Source organism: Gekko japonicus, unplaced genomic scaffold (genome assembly GCF_001447785.1).
Source record: "Gekko japonicus isolate JY-2015 unplaced genomic scaffold, Gekko_japonicus_V1.1 scaffold1193, whole genome shotgun sequence".
Classification (NCBI taxonomy): domain Eukaryota; kingdom Metazoa; phylum Chordata; class Lepidosauria; order Squamata; family Gekkonidae; genus Gekko; species Gekko japonicus.
The window spans coordinates 43,896-66,650 of NW_015164222.1; the positions used below are offsets into that span (position 1 = coordinate 43,896).

Here is a 22,755-nt window from a genome sequence, read left to right on the forward strand (position 1 = left end):
TTTTTGCGAAACAAAGAGCCCCCCCCCCCCCCAGAAAGTGGGGTCCACATCTGAAACCTGATGGGAATTCTCTGGGGGCTGGACTCAGCCAATGGGGGCCACCAGTCGCCTGCCCTTCAAACGAGCCCTCAAAAGACCTTCCGCTGAAATCTGTGGCTGGCTTGCAGGGCGCAAAGGCTTCAGCCAGAGCTGGGCCCTGGAGACATGCTGGACGAGAGCCAAACAAAGAGCGATGCGACTTCAGACACAGGATTCTGCATCGCAGCTACCTTGCGATGAGGGAGGATGACTGAAAGCCTCCTTGCCGTTTGTCTTTTTCATATCTTCAAAACTTGCAAGCTGTGCAAGACCTCTAACATTACGTTTACAACTGAACTATTTCTCCCTCCTTTGTCCCCCTCCCCCCCCCCCCGCCGCCTTTTCGTGTTGTGCTGTTTTGTGTGGAAAGAAACAGAGGCCCTGTTCTTGCCAAGGCTGATCTCAGCTCATTCTTATTTGATGATACACAGGCAAATTTCACTCTAACAAACATTTGCAGAGGTTGGAAGGCCCAAGGCTCCTGGCTGTCTTGGGCTGTGCGCCTTTGCGGCTTGCTTTTCAGGACCGGCTGGGTCTCAAAGGGCGATTGTCGTTGAAGGAACAGTAGTGGTCAGGAGACCCTTCCTTCCTGACAGAATTGAGTTTCTCCCCTCCTCACACTCCGTACACAACAAGAGCTGGCCTGTATGTGACAGCGGTGCAAACAAGTGGCATGAATCCCACTCAGGTATATTTGACTAAGGTTAAAACTATTTAATAAACCCCTCCTCCCACAGACATAATTTTTCCAGACATATGAATAAACCCCACAGTTATCGGGTCCATTTATGTAACTACTAAACGAAGTTATGCCCATGAAAGAAAGGAGGAGGAGCAGCAGATTGGATTGATACCCCACTCTTCACTACTCGAAGGAGTCTCAGAGCAGCTTACAAATCTCTTTTCCCTCCCCCTCCCCACAACAGACACACTGTGAGGTAGGGCTGAGAGAGCTCTTTCAAGAACTGCTCGTGAGAGAACAGCTCTGAAACAACTTGTAACTGACCCAAGGTCACACCAGCAGCTGCATGTAGAGAAGTGGGGAATCAAACCCAGTACTCCCAGATAAGAGTCCGCGCTCCTAACCACTACACCAAACTGGCTCTCTGCCTCTGCCAGAGGCCCTGGCCTGTTAAGAAACATTCTACAACCAAAAACCAACATACAGGCCATCAGGAGCTCTTTTAACTTTGGCCTCCCTTTCAGCAGAAGTCCTTGAGGAGCACTTCATGTGTCCCAAGGGAAAAGCTAGAGGGGCTTCCATTGCTAGAATGGGGTCAACACATTACCAACCACTTACGTGAATGGTCCTGATCCATGAGCAGTGAGAGATGGGCAACTTGTGAGCTTCCAGCGCATGGAAGAAAAGGGAGAATATCTTGTGTCTTTGCTGCTCATGCAAATATGGACCATTAAGGACACCCTACCCCAGCACAGACTACCACCCCACAGGCTCAGGTTTCACTGCGGTAGTCAACCGAGGGATGCACTCGCGCCACTACAGACCACAGGCTGGAGGTCCATGTGACTTCTCACCCCTCCCATTCTCTCCTATTGCTCGCTGGATTAAAGCAACTGCCTTGCCCTGGTAATGTTCCAAGGACACTCTGTTTAATTCACAAGCAGAAACTCTGATAAAAAGTCAGGGCTAAATCAAGGGGAATAATTTATTCTCCACACTGTTGAAAGAAATGCTCATTTAGGGCACAGAGATTAGCACCCCGCAGGGCAACCTCGGGAGCTTAATTAGCTCCAGAGGAACAGCGGCAGAAGATTATCAGTCCTGTTTTTACCACCCACAAAAGCAGGAACGTGACTGGCTTAAAACAGGATTGGTGAAGATAAAAACATAACCGAAATAACCTTCAGAGGAGACAGAATGACATCAAAATGGCACTGGCTGAAGACAGACCTGTCCAACGCCACAGCACAACGCAGAAATCAGCATTTTGTCACATCACATGCACACCCTTGCGCTACCATTTCATAACCAATTTTAAACCCAGCGTATTGGATCCTGTCATTCCCTTCTGCTAAGATTTTCTCCAGTGGTGAAGGGCTGCCTCTGATGGAGGAAGACTTGGTAGAAGGACCCCACTCCATAATACAATCATGGTTGTTGATGAGGTCTTCTGGGCAGGTACGCTGAAGTTATGGACCTTCTCCAGGGAGATCTGCTGTTACCCTCCCAAAGGCCAGGTAACCGCTGTTCTGAAATGCATTCAGTATTTGAGGTATATTCTCATTAGCGGTTCTCTGTTAGCTCACAAAACCAGTGAGTTGCTTATTAATCTTATCCTTTTGGGAACTGAGCTCCCATCCCTGTTATTCTGCAATACTAATTTCTCTCTTGAATGACCTTGAAGCACGGGCAGTCTTAAGTGATTCAGGGTTTGTGCACCAAAGTCAAGGTCCCCCAATCCACTCCGATCAAGAATGAAGTGCCCAATTTTCACAATCCATGTTCCTTCATAAATGCACTGCAGCCAGCATTTTGAGTGTCCTGTTTTCCAATATTTCAAAGCAGTACAAAAAACATACTGCTATTACAATAATAAAAAAAGAAAAAAAATAGCATTATAACAAGAATGTAATTACTCTAGATTCATTTGACATCTCAGTGTGAATGCATCATACTGGGCTCCAAAAACAACATGCCGTAGCTATAACCAGGGGGGAAATAAAGTTAGTAAGGCAGACGTGATTTAAAATGTTAGCTAGATTGATGATGTGCGTGCATTATTTTTGAAAAAAGAATTACGACCAACAAATAGCTCAGTCCAGGTCAGTCACATGTGGTCATCATAAAAAAGGAAATTCAAGGATGAGTGGAACAGCTGGTTTGCAAAGGGCAAGTAAAGATCTGCAACTAGTTGCTGTTGGGACTTTTTTTTTTGCAATCAGAGAAGATGGAAAAGAAAATACTACCAGATTTCTTATTCTAGATACAGGTGACGTCATTGATGGATTTTTCAGTAGGGCTGTGATCATACGCACAATTAGACCCGACATAGGTGCGAATGCCGGGAGGATTTAAAGGGCGCGATCAGACAACAACATCTGGGAAGCGCCCCGCAGCCATCGGCAACCCGTTCTGCTCTGCCACAGAAGCGGAGTTAAAAGTCACCGGGGAAAATCTGGTAGTTAATGGGTTGCGACGGGCCATGGACGGACTTTCCCCCGTGTGATCGCTCCCGCGCCCTCTCATGGCATCAGGATGGTCTGATCAGGCCATCCCGACTCTGTGCTGCTGTTTTCTTTCCCCTTCGCAGTATGCGCATCATCGCAAACTCCATAGGGAGCCCTCAGGTTGGAGGTGCGATTCATCGATCCCTCGGTTAAGCGCATGGGGGGAAAACAGCACAAAAAACCTGACTCACCCACAGTTGCACTGATGGACTGCGCCCGCAGCTTCGAAGGGAGGTGTGATCGTGCAACTGCAGGTCAAATTCCTCCGGAGAAAATAGCCTCGCTCCCCCCCCCCGTTTTTTCTAGCCCGTGTGACCACAACCCAAGTCATACAGCATCTGCACCGTGTGACTGAAGTTAAGGTGCGGCAACCGTTTTGTGGCTGGCTCTACCTCCTGTGGCAGCCATTTTGCTACTGTGCCCACCGTGCTGTGTGAAAATTTCAAATGTGCCTGCAGGCTCAAAAAATCTGGGGACTCCTGCCTGGCCTGGACTCCAGTCCCCCACAGAAGCTTTACAGAGCAGACTGGCAGGTCACATCTTAGGGTGGGGAGGATTCCTGAGTTCCCTCAGCAAGCCAGTCAGAGCGCCCAGGCAGGCTGAGAACATAACTTTTGCCTCTGAGGGCAACCTCCCATTGGGAGTCTCCTCCACTCTGCTGGTTCATTCCATTCCCCACACCTCGCCTTTCATTTCAAGGAACAGGCACTAAAGGAACAAGGAGATCTTAGTTGAGTGAAAGCAGGGCTCTTACAGGCCTCACAAGACAGCACCCCACCAATTATCTGAATGCAGAATTCTCCACACCTCTTCCAATAGCAAGGGGATAATGCAAACTAGTGACCCTTCCCGGTCTTCTCCTGAGTAAAATTCTGGGAGTGAAAATCATCTCAACAGACTCACATCAGTCCTAACTACATTGTTTTACTACACAGCCACATGCAAGGTGCTTTCCCCTGGTGTTAGTCCACATGCCTGATTGACTAGGGGTTGCCAGGTCCTTCATGGCCACTGGTGGGGTGAGGGGGTAGGGTTGTCAGATCCAGGTTGGGAAACTCCTGGAGATTTGGGGACAGTCTGGGGAGGTCAGGGAGGGGGGGCACAATGCCACAGAGTCCACCCTCCAAAGCATCTATTTTCTCCAGGGGGAGTGATCTCTGTAGTTGTCAGGCTCAGTATGCATTTTATCGTTCACCTGCCATAGATGAAGGAGGAGGGGGAGAGGGGTGTGAAAACCAAAAGCTTTCGTTTCCCTAAATGCTTTGATGTATCAGACACGGTGTCACTGAGTCCTGTTGTTGTGCTTTACTTCTGTAGAGGGGTATGCATTAGTGTGGGGGGTAGTTGACTGTTATTTCTGGCAGGCGAATGCCGTGGTGTGATTGGGTCCTGATCTTTAGTACCTTTGCTTGAACACAATATATCTGCATTCTCTGCACTTTCACCTCCAGTCCTAACAAAGCTCATGTTCAGTATGGTATCCATCAACGTCTCAATAAACTAAGCTTTCTTCGAAGTAAGTGGTGTTGAGAACTGATTTAACCAGGATTCTGACAGTAGTCTGGCATCCCTATGGACTAAGTACAGAGGAGCTTTTTCTGTGGGCAAATATTTGTATGTTTATCACTCATAACAAATGCATCCATTATGTTTATACCCCCCCCCTTCTTTCACAGAGCTGTGGGAGTTATCCCATTTTATCTTTACAGCCACTAACAGGCAAGTAGAAGGAAGAGACAGTGACCTGCCAAGAGCACCAGATGATGTTCACAGGGTAGCAAAGGTTTGAACTCTGTGGAAAAACCAAACAAAGAGAGGCCTACTAAGCCTGAATACAACATGGCAGGGAAAAGAAAAGTTGCCTTGATCCCAAGCCCCTAACCAATTTGACAGATTATCCGCAAAGCAATCTGAAGATGGTCTGAACATACTACGGCCTATGTTGATTCACGGACAGCCTCTGGAGTCTGACATTTTACTCAGGCAACATGGTGCTCACCTCAGTTTAGGATTACAGAAGGCCCACCTCCAGTACACATGAAAACCAGGCCATGCTGGGCCACGAGGCAAGCCAGGGATGCTGTAAATGCTTAATTTATCAAGTTATGCTCGAATACAGCCATCTCCCTCACTTGCTACATTTTGCGGGTTTGATGCCTTAAGGAGGGGAAATAATCTACTGATTTACGCGGAAAGTGATAGTCAAAAAGGTACCAAGTCTACAAAGCCAACAGAAAAAATATATGAAAGTAGCGAATTCAGTAAAGCAAATCCTGTTCCCTATTACTTAATCTGTTTCTTTGGGAGAGGGCTGTTTCCTGCTGGATTGCTGTATGTATTCATTGCACATGATTTTAAACCAACTAATACACAAACTTCAATGCAACTTTAGATGTGTAGAAAAAACCAAAAAAATTCTCATGGCTTTAATACAAACCTAAAACAAATTTAAATTAAGGAGAAAGCTATTAGCACATTAACATTACCACCCCACAAACATTCCTTCACATTCATCAACAATGACCTGGACACAAAATTCAATAAATAAATGCACTGCAGCCAGTAGCTGTTCTTAAAAATACTTCACTGTACTGAAAACTTCGCTTCCCGATTAGTTATTGCTGACAGTCAGAGAAGACTTTATGGCAAAGTTCAGCTGGGTGCCTCTCCAGAACGGCACCTAAGTTTATTTTCCTCCACTGACCATGGGGTTGCCAGACTCCAGGTGGGAACTGGGGATCTCCCAGAATTATAGCTCATCTCCAGACTACAGAGATCAGTTCCCCTGGAGAAAATGGCTGCTTTGGAGGGTGGACTCTTTGGCATTATATCCTTCTGGTGTCTCTTCCCTTCCCAGGCTCCTCACCCAAATCTCCAGGAATTTCCCAACCTGGAGTGGCAACCCTAACTGGCGAAGGAAATTCACGCAGTACATGCAGTTGTTCCTACAAGAGACACCCAGAACTCCAACCGCTGCCTTTCTCCACAAATCCAAGTCTTTTCCTTTTCCACTGGAGCACAACAATAAGCTGCACTGCGTTGGAAAGACGCCACTGTGACTTCACACAGTCTTGTCAACTGACATGACGAGCCCATTTTCAAAGAGCTCCTGGTGCCTGGCCAAAATTACTACAAATAACTAGTCACTGATAAGACCGACAGAGGCAAACCACACAATTATCTGGGGAAGATATGAAAACTTCCCACAGCTAAATACTCAGAAAACTAATAGCATTTAAGATTCCAGCAAAGAAATTTATCATCCTTGATACTTTCCATCTTCATTTTGAAACCCGCGGAGGGGAACTAAATAAGGTTAGCAGAACTCTGTGTGAAAGAGGCAGAACCAAGCACAGCCAACCAGGTGCAGTGCTCAAAGTATTGGATTTGGACAGGGGTGTCGAACTCATTTCTCATGAGGGCCAGATTTGACATAAATGAGACCTTGTTGGGCCCGACCATGAGTGTCATAAAATGCAATGCCAGGTAGCAGAGATATAAACTTTATAAAGGACACAAACACAAAGGGTTTTTTTTAACTTAAAATAAAAATATGCTTAAAACATTAGCACTCTTGCAATATTTTGTTTATTTAACAGTGTCTGATAACTGACACCTCTTGCTCAATGTCTGTGCTGTTGCAATCTTGAGTATGCTGTTCAGGTGTGTATCTGTAAGCTGCAAACCTACGATGACGCAGAACTGAAAGAAGAAGCAGAAGACACCCAGTTCCACTGCAGGCCTGATAGAAGCCCTCCTGGGGCCTGATCCAGCCCCCAGGCCGCATGTTTGACACCCCTGTTGTAAAGCAATCACCTTCCTGCCCTGACATTGAAGCACTCTTCTCTCTCTTGCCAGTCGCTGCAACTTTTGTTTGTATTGGACATCCTGGAATGTAACCACTATATCCTTGGGATCTTTGAACCGTGAAGTGTTAAATGATCCTCTTTGATAGGCTTTAATGATCATGTGAGTTTCATCATTCCTCAAGTCAAGCTCCGAAGCCAGCCACACGGACAACCAGATCTCTTCGCTCCTCTTTAGTTTCTGGTTGTTGTTGTTGTTGTTCAGTCGCACAGTTGAGTCCAACTCTTCGCGACCCCATGGACCAGATCACGCCAGGCCTTCCTGTCTTCCGCCGTCCTCTGAAGTTTGCTCAATTTCATGTTTGTTGCATCTATGACACTGTCTAACCATCTCATCCTTTGCCGTCCCCGTCTTCTTTGACCTTCAATCTTTCCCAGCATCAGGGTCTTCTCCAGTGAGTGCTCCCTTCTCATTTGGTGGCCAAAGTATTTGAGCTTCAGTTTCATTATTTGGCCTTCCAGGGAACAGTCAGGGTTGATTTCTTCTAGGATTGACTGATTTGGTCTTCTTGCAGTCCAAGGGACTCTCAAGGGTCTTCTTCAGCACCGTAGTCCAAAAGAATCTATTCTTCGGCGCTCGGCCTTCCTCTCGCAGCCATACATGACTAATGGGAATACCATTGCTTGACCATGCGGACAGGGTGATGTCTCTACTTTTTATCATGCTGGTATCCCTCTAAATTTCAGATTCTTCTCAAGTAGAGACATTTCCAGGGACATGACTTTCTCTCCATGATTTTGCTATATTTGTTGTTGTTCTCTGTTCTCAGTTTGTAAAGTCAGGGCTAATTCCATCACACAGTCAGCCGTTTTGGTCACCTCCAACAGAGATCTGGTGATTTCTTCTAGTTGTTCTTCCATCGGTTTAAGTAAGCCGGTCATAGCAGCCAGTATCTCAGTCTTTATTGCTGTCGGTGCTGCAAGCAAATCCTGCTTAGTAATGCCGGCATAGGAAGGGTCAGCGGCACGATTTGGTTTCAGCGCCATTTTTAAACTGTCATCTGCCCTTGACTTGAGATATTGACTGATCAGGCTCCCTAAGTATTTTAAAAATAACCCCGATTTGGTTGTAGTCTTACCCCCTCAGCTGGCCGCTTGACTAGGCGGGTAGATCTGTTTGATGCTGCGTTGTTACTGGTTTTGGGGGAGAAACGGTAAGTGGTATGGAAGAGACTAGCGCCCAAGTATCCATCATTGAGAGTGCCCCGCCTGAACCTGGAATTCCTGATGGCTTTTGAGGTCATCAACCACGTGGAGAGACTATCTGGGGAGGGAATGGGGGGCACTGTGTTTCAGTGGTTCTGTTTCAACTTGGGCAGCCAGTTACAGAAGGCAGTCTCGAGGAACTGCAGTTTGAGGAACTGAGGAACCATGACATTGCGGCTATGGAGTACCTCAGGGTTCCATCTTGTCCCCTGGAGTGAGGTGCCACCAATATCAGGATGGCACCCAGCGCTACATCTTTAAACAGAAGAAGAAGAAGAGGAGGAGGAGGAGGAGGAGGAGGAGGAGTCTCAGAGCAGCCTTCACTCAGGAGTCTCAGAGTGGCTTACAATCTCACTTTCCCTCCCCCTCTCCACAACAGACACCCTGTAAGGTAGGTGGGGCTGAGAGAGCTCTTTCGAGGACTGCTATTGAGAGAACAGCTCTGAAAGAACTTTGACCCAAGGTCACACCAGCAGCTGCATGTGGAGGAGCGGGGAATCCAGCCCGGTTCTCCCAGATTAGAGTTTGCACTCCTAACCACTACGCCAATGGTATTTTGGGCAAAACTCTATGATTACTATAGAGTCTTGCCCCAAATACCAGAGCAGCACTGTGTGACGTTCCCAGCGTGATGGCGTCAGTTCTGCATGACGTCATCACATTGAACACAATGGGCCAGGGCTTCCCCCCACCCAAGAGCCAACAAAGTCTGGGGATCCCCGGCTCCCACCTGGGGGCTGGCAACCCTACTGCAGGCTCATCTGGAAACGACCTCCCTGCCCTCTAGGCACAGGAATTTCTCTTTCCCCAGACTTTTAACAGAAAGATTATTCATCTGTTCACCTGCTCCTAACCTAAGAGCTCTTTCATCGATACTGTTTTAGGCTGATTGATGCTGTGGGTTTTTTTTACTTGCCCAGATTGGGCAAAATTTATTATTATTTTTTAACAAGTGACATAAAAAAGAGCCATACATTTTAAAATAGCAAGCCAAATATCTCGCTCACATCATCATATTTGCATACAGCTTCCCATTTCCCCCCTTGTTTTATTTTGTATTCAATAACATACGCTATTAAACCAAGTATCTATTCCCTTTGTAAAACCAATTCATCAATATTCTATCTGCTATATTTCATTTTATCAGTACTATACTATTATTATTCTATTTTATGTCAATATAAAAACAACAGAACAGAAACAGTCATAACTTATCAGTTTAACTATGCTAAAGAAAGCATATATTTCTTCTAAATTAACAATCTATTCCCTTTAAATATTCTTTCACATTTTTAACACTGTTAGTTTTCAAAACCCCATTAACTAGCAAGCCTAAACTTAATATGTTATATTTTCCCTAAAAACCCTACAATCCAGCTCTCACACTGCCAAAGCCATATAGCTTACACTTTGTCCTGAAACATCTGGTGTTCTCTCTAAATAAGTAACCCTTTAATTATATTTCCCCTGCAATTCCTCTCTAAAAATTCAGACTGCTGTTTTTATGGCATGTTTGAATACTGATCGTTTTATACTTGCTACTTCTAGGATTTTGCTGTATTGTTTGTGAGCAGGTCTCTAGAGAAATGACACACACCTTTTCTAAGTCAGTAAAGGAAGCCAGGACCTTCCTAAGTGGATAACTTGTAGTTAGTTAATCACAGATCTATGGCTCCACTTATCACAACCCTGTTCTCATGTCAACAGTGCTGTAAAAAGGAGTGCATGAAACCAATTCCTCACAAGGAAAACGCTCTGCATGGGTGGCAGCATCCCCTCCTGTGGGTCTTGCTGCTTGCTATGGGCTGGCCCCCTACCTTGAACTCCAATCTTTACTTGCTCCATGGAACAGCCAACAAAAAATGTTCTGCAGTGTGCCAAGGCAACAGTCAGCAGTGCCACCTGGTGGATTCTGTATTTTTCTACACACACAGTACTCTCCAGATAGTGACCCTGGAGCTAGCAAGCCCCTGACAAGACCTGAAGCACCACCCCAGGCCCTCTCAAAGTAACATACTTACCTTCCATGGCTGATTAGTTTATGAGAGGCAGCAGTCAACTCGGACACGACCCACGCACATTTACTGTGGCCATTTTTGATAATGTAAGGATAGTCCATTTTAAAGCGAGGTCTGAAGGCACTGCCAACAGGAACAAATTCCCACGGCAAAACCAAAAAGGAGTCTTGAGGCCCCTTATATACACTTTAACACACATATGAAGTTGGCAGACATCTGAGGATTTTATATCCCAAATTCTCAACCCTTATGGGTTCATACGTGAGTGTGCATTCACACACAAGGCTAGGGAAAAAGAAGCAGAACCCAACAAAACACAAAAGGCAGATTCTGTGACATTTCTGTCCAAGACTCCCCTGTATATAAATTCAACAACAGTGACCAGTCATAACAGAAGTAGTAGGTGGCGTCACAGTCCTCTTTGCTGTGCTAAGCTCATTTAACATCTCTCTGCCTACCTAGTTAATTTTATCGAAGAAGAAGGAGGAGGAAGAGGAGATTAGATTTATACCCCGCCCTTCACTACCCAAAGGAGTCTCAGAGCCACAATCTCCTTCCCCTTCCCCTCCCCACAACAGACACCCTGTGAGGTAGGTGAGGCTGAGAGAGCTCTTTCGAGGACTGCTCTTGAGAGAACAGCTCTGAAAGGACTTATAACTGACCCAAGGTCACACCAGCAGCTGCATGTGGAGGAGTGGGGAATCAAACCCAGTTCTCCCAGATTAGAATCCGCGCTCCTAACTACTACAGACTACACCAAACTGGCTCTCCTACTCTTGCTCCAAAGAGCTCAAGGCAGCAAACACAGGTCCCTTCTCCCCATTTTATCATCACAATTAAGGCAACGTTATTGATGTGAGAACACAGGCAGCATTCAACACCTGGGATTCATGTCTCCTTCAGCTAACTTCATTTAAGATTTTGTATCCAGCCTTCCTGTGGCAAAGTGCGGTATACTTTATTATTCTGTTTTGTCCTCACAACGACCCTGTGAGGCAAGCTAGGCCAGACAAGCAGAGAGCTGTCCCAAAGCAACCCAATGAGCTTCACAGTTAAACAAGGTTTTGAACCTCAACCCCGACTTTGTAAGCTTCCCTGAGCCCATTCACAGGGAGGACTGGGTATAAATATGCTAAAAATAAATAAATAAATGTATTTCCCACTGCTAATCCATAGTATCAGGAGTCCACGAACGTACATACAAAGTTGCCAATGGTGACCATCAATTTTACTCTTCCAACTAGCAAAGAAAGCACAAGAGTACTTTACGGGCCAGAAAGCACAAGAGTACTTTACGGGCTCGCAGTGTGTTTCTGAGGCCTATCTAAAGCACTGGTTTGTACCTGGGCACCCCGAGAAGAGAAGAGGATTGGATTTATACCCCGCCCTTCACAACCCAAGGGAGTCTCAGAGCGGCTTACAAACTCCTTTCCCTTCCCTACCCCACAACAAACCCCCTGTGAGGTAGGTGGGGCTGAGAGAGCTCTTGACAGAAACTGCTCTTTTTTCAAGGACAGCTGTTGTCAGAGCTATGGCTTGCCCAAGGTCATCCAGCAGGTGCAAGTGGAGGAGTGGGGAATCAAACCTGGTTCTTCCAGATTAGAGTCCACGCACTTAACCACTACACCAAACGGTCCTCTCCAGCTACTCTGGTTGTCAGTTTATTTTGGAGATCAATTCAAGGTACTGGTTATGACCTTAGCTACAAAGCTGTCAAACAAAAGTGAAGCAGCATGTGATGACCCCTTCAGTTTTGTTTTACTCTATATATCTGGCTGCCACCAGGAAATTTTAAAAGGATTTCCAAACCTTTATGCTTTCTCTATTTCTGGGTAGGAATGTCGAGGGTTTTAGGCGTTCATGAGGGTCTATGTGGTCCTGGGAAGTATTTCTTTCAGAGTGGGTAATTTTAAATAAAAGAGGATTTATTGAAGTAATTCACAAATAAAAGATTAACTCATTGTAACCAGGAAGGCTTAAATACTGAACACATGCTTGGTGTATAACACACTTTTCTCTTTTACTGACAGGGATCTGGGCATGTCACTTTGTAACAATATTTTCCTTAGGCCATATACGTTAACTGTTTCTTATACATTCAACTTCAGCTTATAACTGTTTCAACACAGGCGGCTTCTCTCACAGACTTCAGAACTTAACAACCCCACAGGGAAGCTTTTCTTCTCTCTCCAACCTAGCTTAACTTTTCTTCAACTGTCTTTTTCAACTGTCCAAACTCTAACAGTCACTCCTGATAGACATTCAAATCATCCACACAGCATCCATTCCAAAACCCCTCCCCCTCTCTGTCACTAACCAATCATATCACTTGCCTGAGTCCAGCACTCTAGATTATCATCACAGCCATGCAAACCAAACTTTTAAAGCTACACACACACAGTTAAACATGAAATCATTACACAGCACTTAACAGCTTTGCGTGTTGCCTCCAAAACGTAGACCCAAAAATTACTGTGGGCAACTTCAGACCTTCATTAAAAGTCTCAGCCAATTTCAAGCGGCAGGAAGTTTGGGTCAGGCTTTTAAAGATACCCTCTCTGATGGCAGAAAACTGTACACTTATAGTCTCTGCTTCAGGAGATGTGTATTTAAAAATGTACTGGTGAATATGATGTTGCTAAGGGTAGGAGCAAGCTGCCCACATGTCCAAACTATCCTCCAGCACAGCAGGATTCAGCTCACTCTCAGGCAAGGCCTTCTGCTCCTCATTGGCCCTTTCTGCACTGGCTGCTTGCTCTGGAGAATCTGAGGAGTCAGGCCTTAAGGGTTGACTTTGCAGTTGCACGCATTCCCTCTGCACTGGTCCCCCCCCCCGGATTATTTATTTGTGTATTCTGTGTGCATTCTGCAACAACAAGCAAAACCTGCATTTTTGAGCTAACTGGCTGTTTTGTCTCTAAGATGAAGAGAAAGGCAAACATCTCTCAAAACTTTTAACTGCAGACACAGCCCCTCCCTCCCTCCCTCCCTGATTCTGCAAAAAGAAAGGGAAGGGAAAATCCAGGCCCACACACGCAAGACTGACACATCTGGGAGCAGGGAATCCCCATGTCCTTTATATTTACTGATTCCTTCTTACGCTCTCTCTGGCTTTTTAAAAGTTTGCCTGAGTGGGAGGACACGCCTTTGGAGAAGGAGGGAAAGAAAACAGAATGGAAAGGGAGCGTCCACCTAAAGAGAGAGAGGCGGAAACAGGGGAGGGCAGTGGGCAGCACTTAAATACCCGCAGAAACAACTCCCCTTGAGAAAGGATTAGCGATCTGAAAGTGGATGAGAACAAAGCATTGCAACAAAAAGGAGTTTTGGTAGCCGTGGGGCAACAGTGTGCTGGGAGCGGTCTGAATGCAGATTCCTGTAGAACAGAAACAAGAGAAAGCCCCGACACAAACTGGAAGTGAAAGCAGGAGGGTGTGCAGAATGGAAGAACAGGATGCGCTCAGAAACTAAGGCAAAATACGGGTGCTGAAAGAGCCACGGTTGAACCCAAATGCCCTTTGATTAAGCCTTTATTTATTGTTCACTAAATTACACCTATGCTGACAGGAAGAATAATTTCATTCAGCAAAACAGAATAGCAGGGCTCACAATAAAATTAAAGTGACAAAAAAAATGGCTGCTGGAAATTCTGTGAACAAACGATATCACAAGTCAAGGCGTTAGATAATTATCCTTTTCTCCTGATCCAGTCCATATTTTTTTCCTTTTCTCCTGACTGTACAGTAGGGCTGCCAAGTCCCCCCGGGGGGCGGAAATCCCCCCGCCCCAGAGGCCCGTTCCCCGACGCCGGGGAATCGGGCCCTGGGGGGAACCCCGCCCAAGCGTGCCCGTCACAGGGAAGTGAGGTCATGACGCCGGGCACGCTGGGTGCGGGGCCACGGCCATACAAGGGAAAACTCTATGGTTTTCCCTTGTATGGTCGTGGCCCCGCCCCCAGCGTGCCCGGCGTCATGACCTCACTTCCCTGTGACGTGCATGCGGCGCCCGTGTGCGCCAGGATACGAACAGGAGTCTCCCGCTGGCAGGGTAAGTGCCACTTGGCAACCCTACTGTACAGACTGCTTTCCAGAAGGATGGCAAGACAGGGATTGGAGAACAGGAAAGCATGAGCATCAAGAACGAGAAGTGTTTTGGAAAGGGGGGGACAGCATATGTAGCTATATACTCAACATTCAGGTGAGATCGAGCTGTAGCCTACCTTTCAGAAGGGGCTGGAAAGTTGGGATTTCCTGCAGCTTGATGACTTCAGGGTCGTTGCTGACATTGCGAGAGGACTGGGTCCCTTGCGCCACCACCACAATGTCATCCATTTTGGCTCGTTGCTTGGCTGGTGAAGGGGATGCTGGGAAAGATAAATCCAAACCAACCAATAAAGGCAGCACCAGAAGTACAATTACAATTCTCTATCAGCTGATATTAGCCCACGAAAAAAAACCCCAAATATGCTATTTAATCTATTGCCTTTTTTAAAAAACCCAATCTAATCCAGGGGAAGAATTCACCATGGGGGCTAGAAACACATTTTTAAAAATTAATTCCTTATTGTACTATCCATCTTCTGTCCTTATCCCCAATTGTGGAAGGTGTTCCTTTCGGTAGTCAGGGCCAGTTCACACATGCATAAAGATAGTTTCACAGGGTAGCCGTGTTAGTCTGCAGTACAACAGCTGGATCCAAGTCTAGTAACATCTCAGAAACCTTCTCAAGAGCTTCTATCCCGAAAATCTTGTTGGTCTTGAAGGTGCTACTGGGCTCGAATCTAACTGTTCTACATGCATAAAGGTATCCCTCGGTGACCTGCAGCTGACTGTGTGAATTAGCCTTTGGACAAAACTGCAAGAGCTTTAGTATTCAAGAGGCTCCCGGAATACTCAGCATTACTATGCTGGGGGTTATTATTAGGAAGGGAATTGATAACAAATCAGCCAGTATCATAATGCCCCTGTATAAATCAATGGAGCGACCTCATTTGGAGTACTGTGTGCAGTTCTGGTCACCACACCTCAAAAAGGATATTATAGCATTGGAAAAAGTGCAGAAAAGGGCAACTCGAATGATAAAAGGGTTGGAACACCTTCCCTATGAGGAAAGGTTAAAGTGCTTGGGGCTCTTTAGCTTGGAGAAATGACAGCTGAGGGGTGACATGATTGAGGTTTACAAGATTATGCATGGGAAAGAGCAGGTAGAGAAAGAGGTACTTTTCTCCCTTTCTCACAATAAAAGAACTCGTGGGCACTCCATGAAATTGCTGAGCGGTCAGGCGATAAAAGGATAGTGATAAAAGGAAAAAGATAAAAGGAAGTACTTCTTCACCCAAAGAGTGATTAACACATGGAATTCACTGCCATAGGAGGTGGTGGTGGCTACAAGCATGGACGGCTTCAAGAGAGAATTAGATAAGCATATGGAGCAGAAGTCCATCAGTGGCTATTAGCCACAAGGTATAGATAGGAACTCTCAGGCTGGGGCAAGGGATGCTCTGTCTTCTTGGTGCTGGGGGGGGGGCAGCAGTGGGAGGGCTTCTAGTGCCCTGGCCCCACTGGTGGACCTCCTCATGGCACCTGGTATTTTTGGCCACTGTGTGACAGAGTGCTGGACTAGATGGGCCAGTGGCCTGATCCAACATTGGCTTCTCTTATGTTCTTACTGAGGTAGCCTCTAGAAAATGCATGCATGGCCATAGGCAACCTGTTGATCACAAGTGACTGCTGGAGCAGCAGCTAGTCCAAAGCCGTCCACGGCCTGCCCAGCCTAAGCTCCAGCAGCCATCGCCCTCAGCACCCCAAGTGCTGACCATGTCTTCCGCTAGGTGCTCTGAGTCAGGTGCTTCAAAACGGCCACCGTGTTGGGCACAGAGCAGGGAGTCTTTTCGAAACCCTGGCAGGTACTCAGGCAGCAGCTGCACCCCCATCATGGCTAGACACCCTCATTAAATACAGCGGCATTTCCTGAGAAAATAAAGCAGCATTTTGCTCTTCAAATGCCTGAACCCTCAACGGTCCTAAAAATGTAAAGGTTCCCTTGCTCGAAAGCCAGTTGCATCCGACTCTAGGGTTGCGATGCTCATCTCCGTTTCAAAGCCGAAGAGCCAGCGCTGTCCAAAGATGTTTCCGTGGTCATGTGGCCGGCATGACTAAACTCCAAGGCGTGCGGAACGCTGTTACCTTCCCACTGAAGTGGTACCTATTTATCTACTTGCAATTTCTTGCTTTCAAACTGCTAGGTTGGCAGGAGCTGGAACCAGAGACGGGAGCTCAGTCCGTCATACAGCACACTTGGGTCTCGAACTGCTGAACTACCGACCTTCCACAGCTTGCAGCTCAGCGTCTTAACCACCTGAGCCACCGCAGCTCCATTAACAGTCCTACCGAAAGTCATATTTTGTCTAACTGGCTGGCAGTGTCTGCCGGGAAGCCTTTAACCCCCTTCTCTAATACTTGCGGAAGTATGCAGCCCTTGAATTCAGCACGAAAACAGTGATTGCGCTGGTTTCACTTCTTCATGAGGCCAGGCTCAGTGTTTTTAACATCTAGAACTTAAGGCCTTGCTAGCTGCTGCCGCCGCCGCCCCTGTGTCTAAAGGGAGCTGGACTTTAGAATGTCCTGGCCAGAGGCTCTCTGTGCTTCTGTAGCCACCGCATTCCCAGAGTCTGAGATGAGACTCCCTGCTCTGGAGTAACTCAGCTGGGGTGGATTACTGTTATGGGGGGTGTCCACCCGGGGGTACAGCAGGTAATTGTAACTGGCTTTATGGCCCCTCTTTGCCGTTCTGCAAATGGTTCTGGCTAGCAGGCTCCAGAGGTGTGGCTGAGAAAAATTATTTCCCTGTTACTAACAAATGGCATTTATATCCCACAGCCTTTCCCCCATATGCAATATGTTCCTCCTGGGCAACCAGTCAGCAATTCCCCCTCCCTCTGTAATAGCTGCTAGCAGCATTTGCTACACACAGAGCACGGAGGAATTATGGACAGCACAGGAAGGCCCTCCCCTCAGAGCAATGCTGGCAGAACCCCATGGCAATGCCGTGCCAGTGCAATCCCATGCACAAGGTGTGGGGAGCATAACCACATTTCTAGGTGGCGGCCAGCACCCCCAACCCCTGCTCCTCCTAGCTAACCGCTCATGACCACTTTCGCCTTCCTTGATCAGCACTGCAAACAGAAACTGCAGGATGCCAAAGCCACTCCCTGCAAGGGATAGTGCAGTCCCTGAGCTGAAAACTACCTATCCCAACAGAGAAATCCCAGCATGGGACAACCTCATGGAATTGTGGGGGGGGGGGGATCAGAATGGGATCCGCGTGCGGAATCCTCACGCTCACTTTCCGTCTCTGGCCCCAGCTAAACACCACCCACTCCCATCCTCGTGTCTCTTTCAGCTCTTTGCAACAGCACTGGCCAGGATGGACCTCATTCACAGTGCACAGCCTTGGGTTGGTTACAAGTTCTCTCAGAGCTGTTTTCTCACAAGCAGTTCTCAGCCCCACCTACCTCACAGGGTGTTTGTTGTGGGGAGGGGAAGGGAATGGAGATTGAAAGCCAATTTGGGACTCCTTAGGGGAGTAAAGAGCAGGGTATAAATGCAATTTCCTCCTCCTCCTCCAACACTCTCATTCCAGTCATTGGCATGGAGCAATCAGGAGAGGTCCCTCTAGGATTCTGAGGTAGGACTCTGCAGCTCTCAAAGGCACAGGAATCCTGATAGGCCCAGAGAGTTGGCAACTGGATCCACCTGACTTGCCCTGAGAATTCCATTCCATATCTTTCCCATTGGTAGACAGGGATACATTTCCACTACTACCCCCCACCCAGGGAGCTGAGGCGACCTCCACACTCTGCACAATATGCAAAGGAGGACAGGTCCCTCGGGGTACACAACCCCCAGGTAACTGCTGATATGATACGAGAACAAGGGCTGCCAGGATGACTAGTAGGTGGTGATATAGAACCTCCTATAGAGGGGTGGCTACACGGGAAAGCACAAAAAAACAATTAGACTGGAGTATGGGGCATGAGTGGTCTGTGCCCAACATCTGCCAGCGCAAAGTCTCAGGTGTTCCTGGTATTCCTTCCAGGGTTGCATGGTATTTATTTATTTATCTATCAGATTTATACCCCGCCCTCCACGCAAAGCAGGCTCAGGTAGCTCCATGCAGGACTTGAACTGCAGACTTTACACATGCCAAGCCTGTGCTGTCCCACAGTGCAATGTGCCTCTTCCTGTGTGCTCAATCGGGCGTGTGGTTAGAGGAATGCTCCAGAGTATATGTAAGGTATGGGTTCTAATCACGCCTCCACTGGCCAAACAATGAGTTCTGCCTTACCAGTGAGATCTAAATGTCTGTGTAACCCTTGCCTTACAAAGTTGGCTCTTGGGGCAGCCCTGGAGCAGTTGCCCCTCCAGACTTGAACTCACTTTTGCCTGGGAAAAGGCACAGAAAAGGCCTTTCGGTGGGGCCTTCCTCTGCCAAGCAAACTGTAAAGGCCCCTGGGTAATTGGGATGCTTCGTTCCCTGTGCCAGTCTCTCAAAAGGGAACGTGTCTGCAGGAGCGGATTTGATCCGACACCTACGGAGCTCCCTGGAGGGTCATAGCTGTAGAACTCTTCCTATACATGCCACATTCCCCCCTGCAGTGGAGGCTGCTGGGATGCTTTTGTGCCTTCCCTTTTGATTGGTTGTTGTGGTTGTGGCCTCCAGTGCAGTTGCTACAATCACTGCTCCTCCTTGGGAGCTGGGTCTCTACCAAGAGTGCACCAGATCTGAACTAGCTCTCCTCCACTCACGCTGCTGATGCAACGGAGTCTGGCTGGTTAGAGTGGCTCTGTATGGGAGTGAGCTAGGAATCAGGAACTCTGGTTCAAGATTCTTCTCTGAGCCAGTTTGGTGTAGCGGTTAAGTGCGCGGACTCTTATCTGGGAGAACCGGGTTTGATTCCCCACTCCTCCACTTGCACCTGCTGGATGACCTTGGGCAAGCCATAGTTCTGGCACATCTGTTCTTGAAAAAGAGCCCTGTCTTTCAGAGCTCTCTCAGCCCCACCTACCTCACAGGGTATCTGTTGCGGGGAGGGGAAGGGAAAGGAGTTTGTAAGCCACTCTGAGACTCCTTTGGGTAGTGAAGGGAGGGGTATAAATCCAATCTCTTCTCATCTTCTCTTCTCCTGCCAGAAACTCTGCAGTCCTACTGGCAACTTACTAGGGAGCAAGCCGCAGTTAACAAGCAGGACTTCTGTCTGAATGCAGTGGATTGCACAGTCAGTGGCTTTAGGCCATGACTGGGGCCTGGCCCCCAAGCCATACCTGTTGCCATCCTATCTTGTGCTAAGGCTTGCAGAACTGCTGAGAATTATCAAAGCTTAGCTGGGCACGAGCAGGAAGGAACCCTTGAGAAGTGACCGAAAGGAACTCTGTGGAGAAAATCAGCCATACCAGCTCTGAGCTGTGTTATCTCAGTTCTTACAGTCCAAATAGCCCCAGATAGCCAGACACCAAGGTGCCAGATCTGTTTGGATCAGTTTCAGGCGTTGTGACCCAAAGACACTGACAAAGTGCTTGGAGCAGTCTTTCCAGCAATGGACAAAGGATTAGCCCTTTGTGGCTCATCACAGATGGCCAGGGAGAGGCAGTCAAGCAGATCACAGAAATTTTAAATTTTTCATGGAGGGATGGAAGGGGGCTGACCTTCGCTCAGACAGGCGCTGGTCTTTGGAAGTTACTCTCAGGGTAGGCAACGAACTTCTATGGTTTATGAAGAAATCCGTTTTTACTGACAATCTGTATCTAAATTGGTGGGAATTGCTTGGAAGTGTCGACCCCCACTGTGAAATTAAACTGCACGGAGCCTGTTTGCACTTGACGAGCTGCCCTGACTTAGATGGCCCAGGCTAGCCATATCTCCCCACATCTCAGAAGCTAAGCAGGGTAAGCCCTGGTCAGTATTTGGATGGGAGACCCATAATAAATTCCAGGGCCGCAATGCAGAGGGAGGCCATGGCAAACCACCTCTATTTTTCTCTTGCCTCGGAAACCCGACCAGGTGGCCGATAAGTGGGCTGCGACTTAACAGCACTTTACAGGATGGCACTGCTGGAGAGTTTTGCTTGGTTGCCTCCTGTTGCATTTCTGGAGATGATTTCTGTGATGATTTCTCTCTCTGTAGAGTTATCGGTAGCCTATTTCTTAGATTGGTATTCTACTGCTGTAGCAGATTGTCAGCCACTTTGAACCTGTGTTACAGAAAGATGGGATAAAAGTCTTTGAAATAGAGTACAGGTATGCATCCTGAGCATTTGAGAGCACTACATAAATGCTCAGTATCGGTCAGCCTTTGCCTGTGCTGTAAGCTGCAGGCAGATAAACAATAATGGGGGTTGTGAGCTTTTATTGGGCTTCGCCTTCTCAGGTGCCTTTCAATCAACAGCACAACCTTAATCAACTAAGGACTGGTGCAGCATAAACACACACTATTATTTACTTGAAGTACAGAGTCTGAGGCCAGTGGCACCTTTAAAACCGACAAAGTTTTATTCAAGGTTTTAAAGGTGCCACTGGACTCGAATTTTGTTCTGCTGCTTCAGACCAACACAGCTACCCACCTGAATCTAATATTTACTTGCAGAAGGAAAAAAAATATTTGCATAGTACAGCTTGACTTACAATATACAGACATTTTACTTTGATTGGTCCCCCCACCCACATAGCAAGATGTGTGCATGAAATTTGGGTCATGCTGCACAGCACAGGTGTAATTTGACCAAATAAATTTCCCTTGGGTGGAGCCAAAATTGTTTAGAGGAACCTCAAATGTGTTTTTAGAAGACGCTGAACTGCAGGCTGTGGAAGGTCAGTAGTTCAGTGGTTCAAGACCCGGGTGCCGCAAGACAGGGTGAGCTCCTGTCTCTAGTTCCAGCTCCTGCCAACCTAGCAGTTCGAAAGCAAGAAATTGCAAGTAGATAAATAGGGACCACTTCGGTGGGACCACTTCGTTCCGTGCGCCTTGGTGTTTAGTCATGCCGGCCACATGACCACGGAAACGTCTTCGGACAGCGCTGGCTCTTCGGCTTTGAAACTGAGATGAGCACCGCAACCCTAGAGTCGGATTCGACTGGCTTTCGAGCAAGGGAACCTTTACCGTTACCTTTAATAACAACAGTAAAAGTCTACAAATGGTGGTAAAGGTCCAACTAGTGCATTATTTTTATTTCCCCAGGAACTATAATCAGTGCCTCTGCAAAGCCCAAAATTAAAGGTTAAAAAAGCCTGCCCCCGGTTTCCCACAGGGCTTGCCCTCAGTACAGGTAGACTGCTCTGAAATGGAAGGTTCCACTTTGCTGTGTCATGCTCTGTTGACAGGGCTCGTACAGACTGGCCTCTTTGAGACACGGGCCCCAGGGACTTCAGGAAAGGGATTTTGAAGCATCTCTTTTTACATTCCACACTTCCAGGAGAAAGCGTAAAGCATCTCTATTCGGGCGGCCCTTTTTCGCGCAAAACCCAACCGCTTCTGATCGAGGCAGTAAACTTGTTTTTGGGCAGAACGCTCTCTTGTTCCAAAAACAATCTGTGTCAGCAGCAAGCTAACAGAGAAGGCCAGGCCTCCCCCCCGACAGCTAGCCTTCTGCCTGCAAGGAGACAGATCAAGACGGGTAGCCGCGTTGGTTTGCCTGTAGCAGCAGAAAAGAGCAAGAGTCCAGCAGCACCTTAAAGACTTCACAAAATACGTGGCGGGGGGGATGAGCTTTCGTGAGCCACGGCTCACTTCATCAGCTGGAAACTTGCTCTCTTCTCCGGCCTGCAAGGAGTACTTCGTGCACTGATCCTGGCAGCCTCCCCTCGCCCTCCGAAGCGGCACCGACCAGGGGCACCTACCCGACACGCTGGGCTCGTGAGGCCGGCTGTCCGCATCGGCGCTTTGCTCCGCGCCCATGGCAGGGAGGAGGGGGCTGGCTGCAGAAGGGGAAGAGGGCGGCGGTGGCGGCGCTACGCCCGACCAGGCTGACCCGGACCACCCGGCGCTTTAGGGGACGGCGCGGGGAGCGCCGCGCTGCTCCCCGGAGCCAGGCGCATTTCCCGGAGCTCACAAGCCAGCGCGGCCGCCTTTCGCTGGGCTGACACCACCTCCTCCCGCGGCACACCCACCGCCGAGGCTTCCGCCTTCCCAGCAGCCAGAGCCGCTTTCGGTTCCCGGGTCAAGCCTCGCCCCTCGCCGGGGGGCCGAGGCCGGTACGCCGCCTTGCCCCGCTGCAAGACTCAGTCGGCCAGGGTGGGTCGCTTCCCGGGCGCGGGGCATTGCAGCCCCCACCCCCCCCGGCGTCTTCTTCGGAGGAAGGACGGCCTCTTGCGTTCAGTGGGCCTGGCGCCCGAATCTGCAGCTTGCGG

At 48.0% G+C, this 22,755-nt stretch overlaps 1 protein-coding gene across 1 annotated transcript in view; it reads right to left on the reverse strand.

Moving 5' to 3' along the window:
- The window catches only part of BORCS5 (BLOC-1 related complex subunit 5), a 44,372-nt gene extending 21,822 nt beyond the window's left edge, over positions 1–22,550 (reverse strand). The window contains exons 1-2 of the mRNA XM_015408543.1: positions 22,246–22,550; positions 14,574–14,717 (exon numbers count right to left, since the gene is read on the reverse strand). Coding sequence (XP_015264029.1) covers positions 14,574–14,717; positions 22,246–22,303 — 202 coding nt within the window. The 5' untranslated portion in view covers positions 22,304–22,550. The remainder of the gene's footprint in view (positions 1–14,573; positions 14,718–22,245) is intronic.
- Between the last annotated feature and the right edge of the window lie 205 nt (positions 22,551–22,755).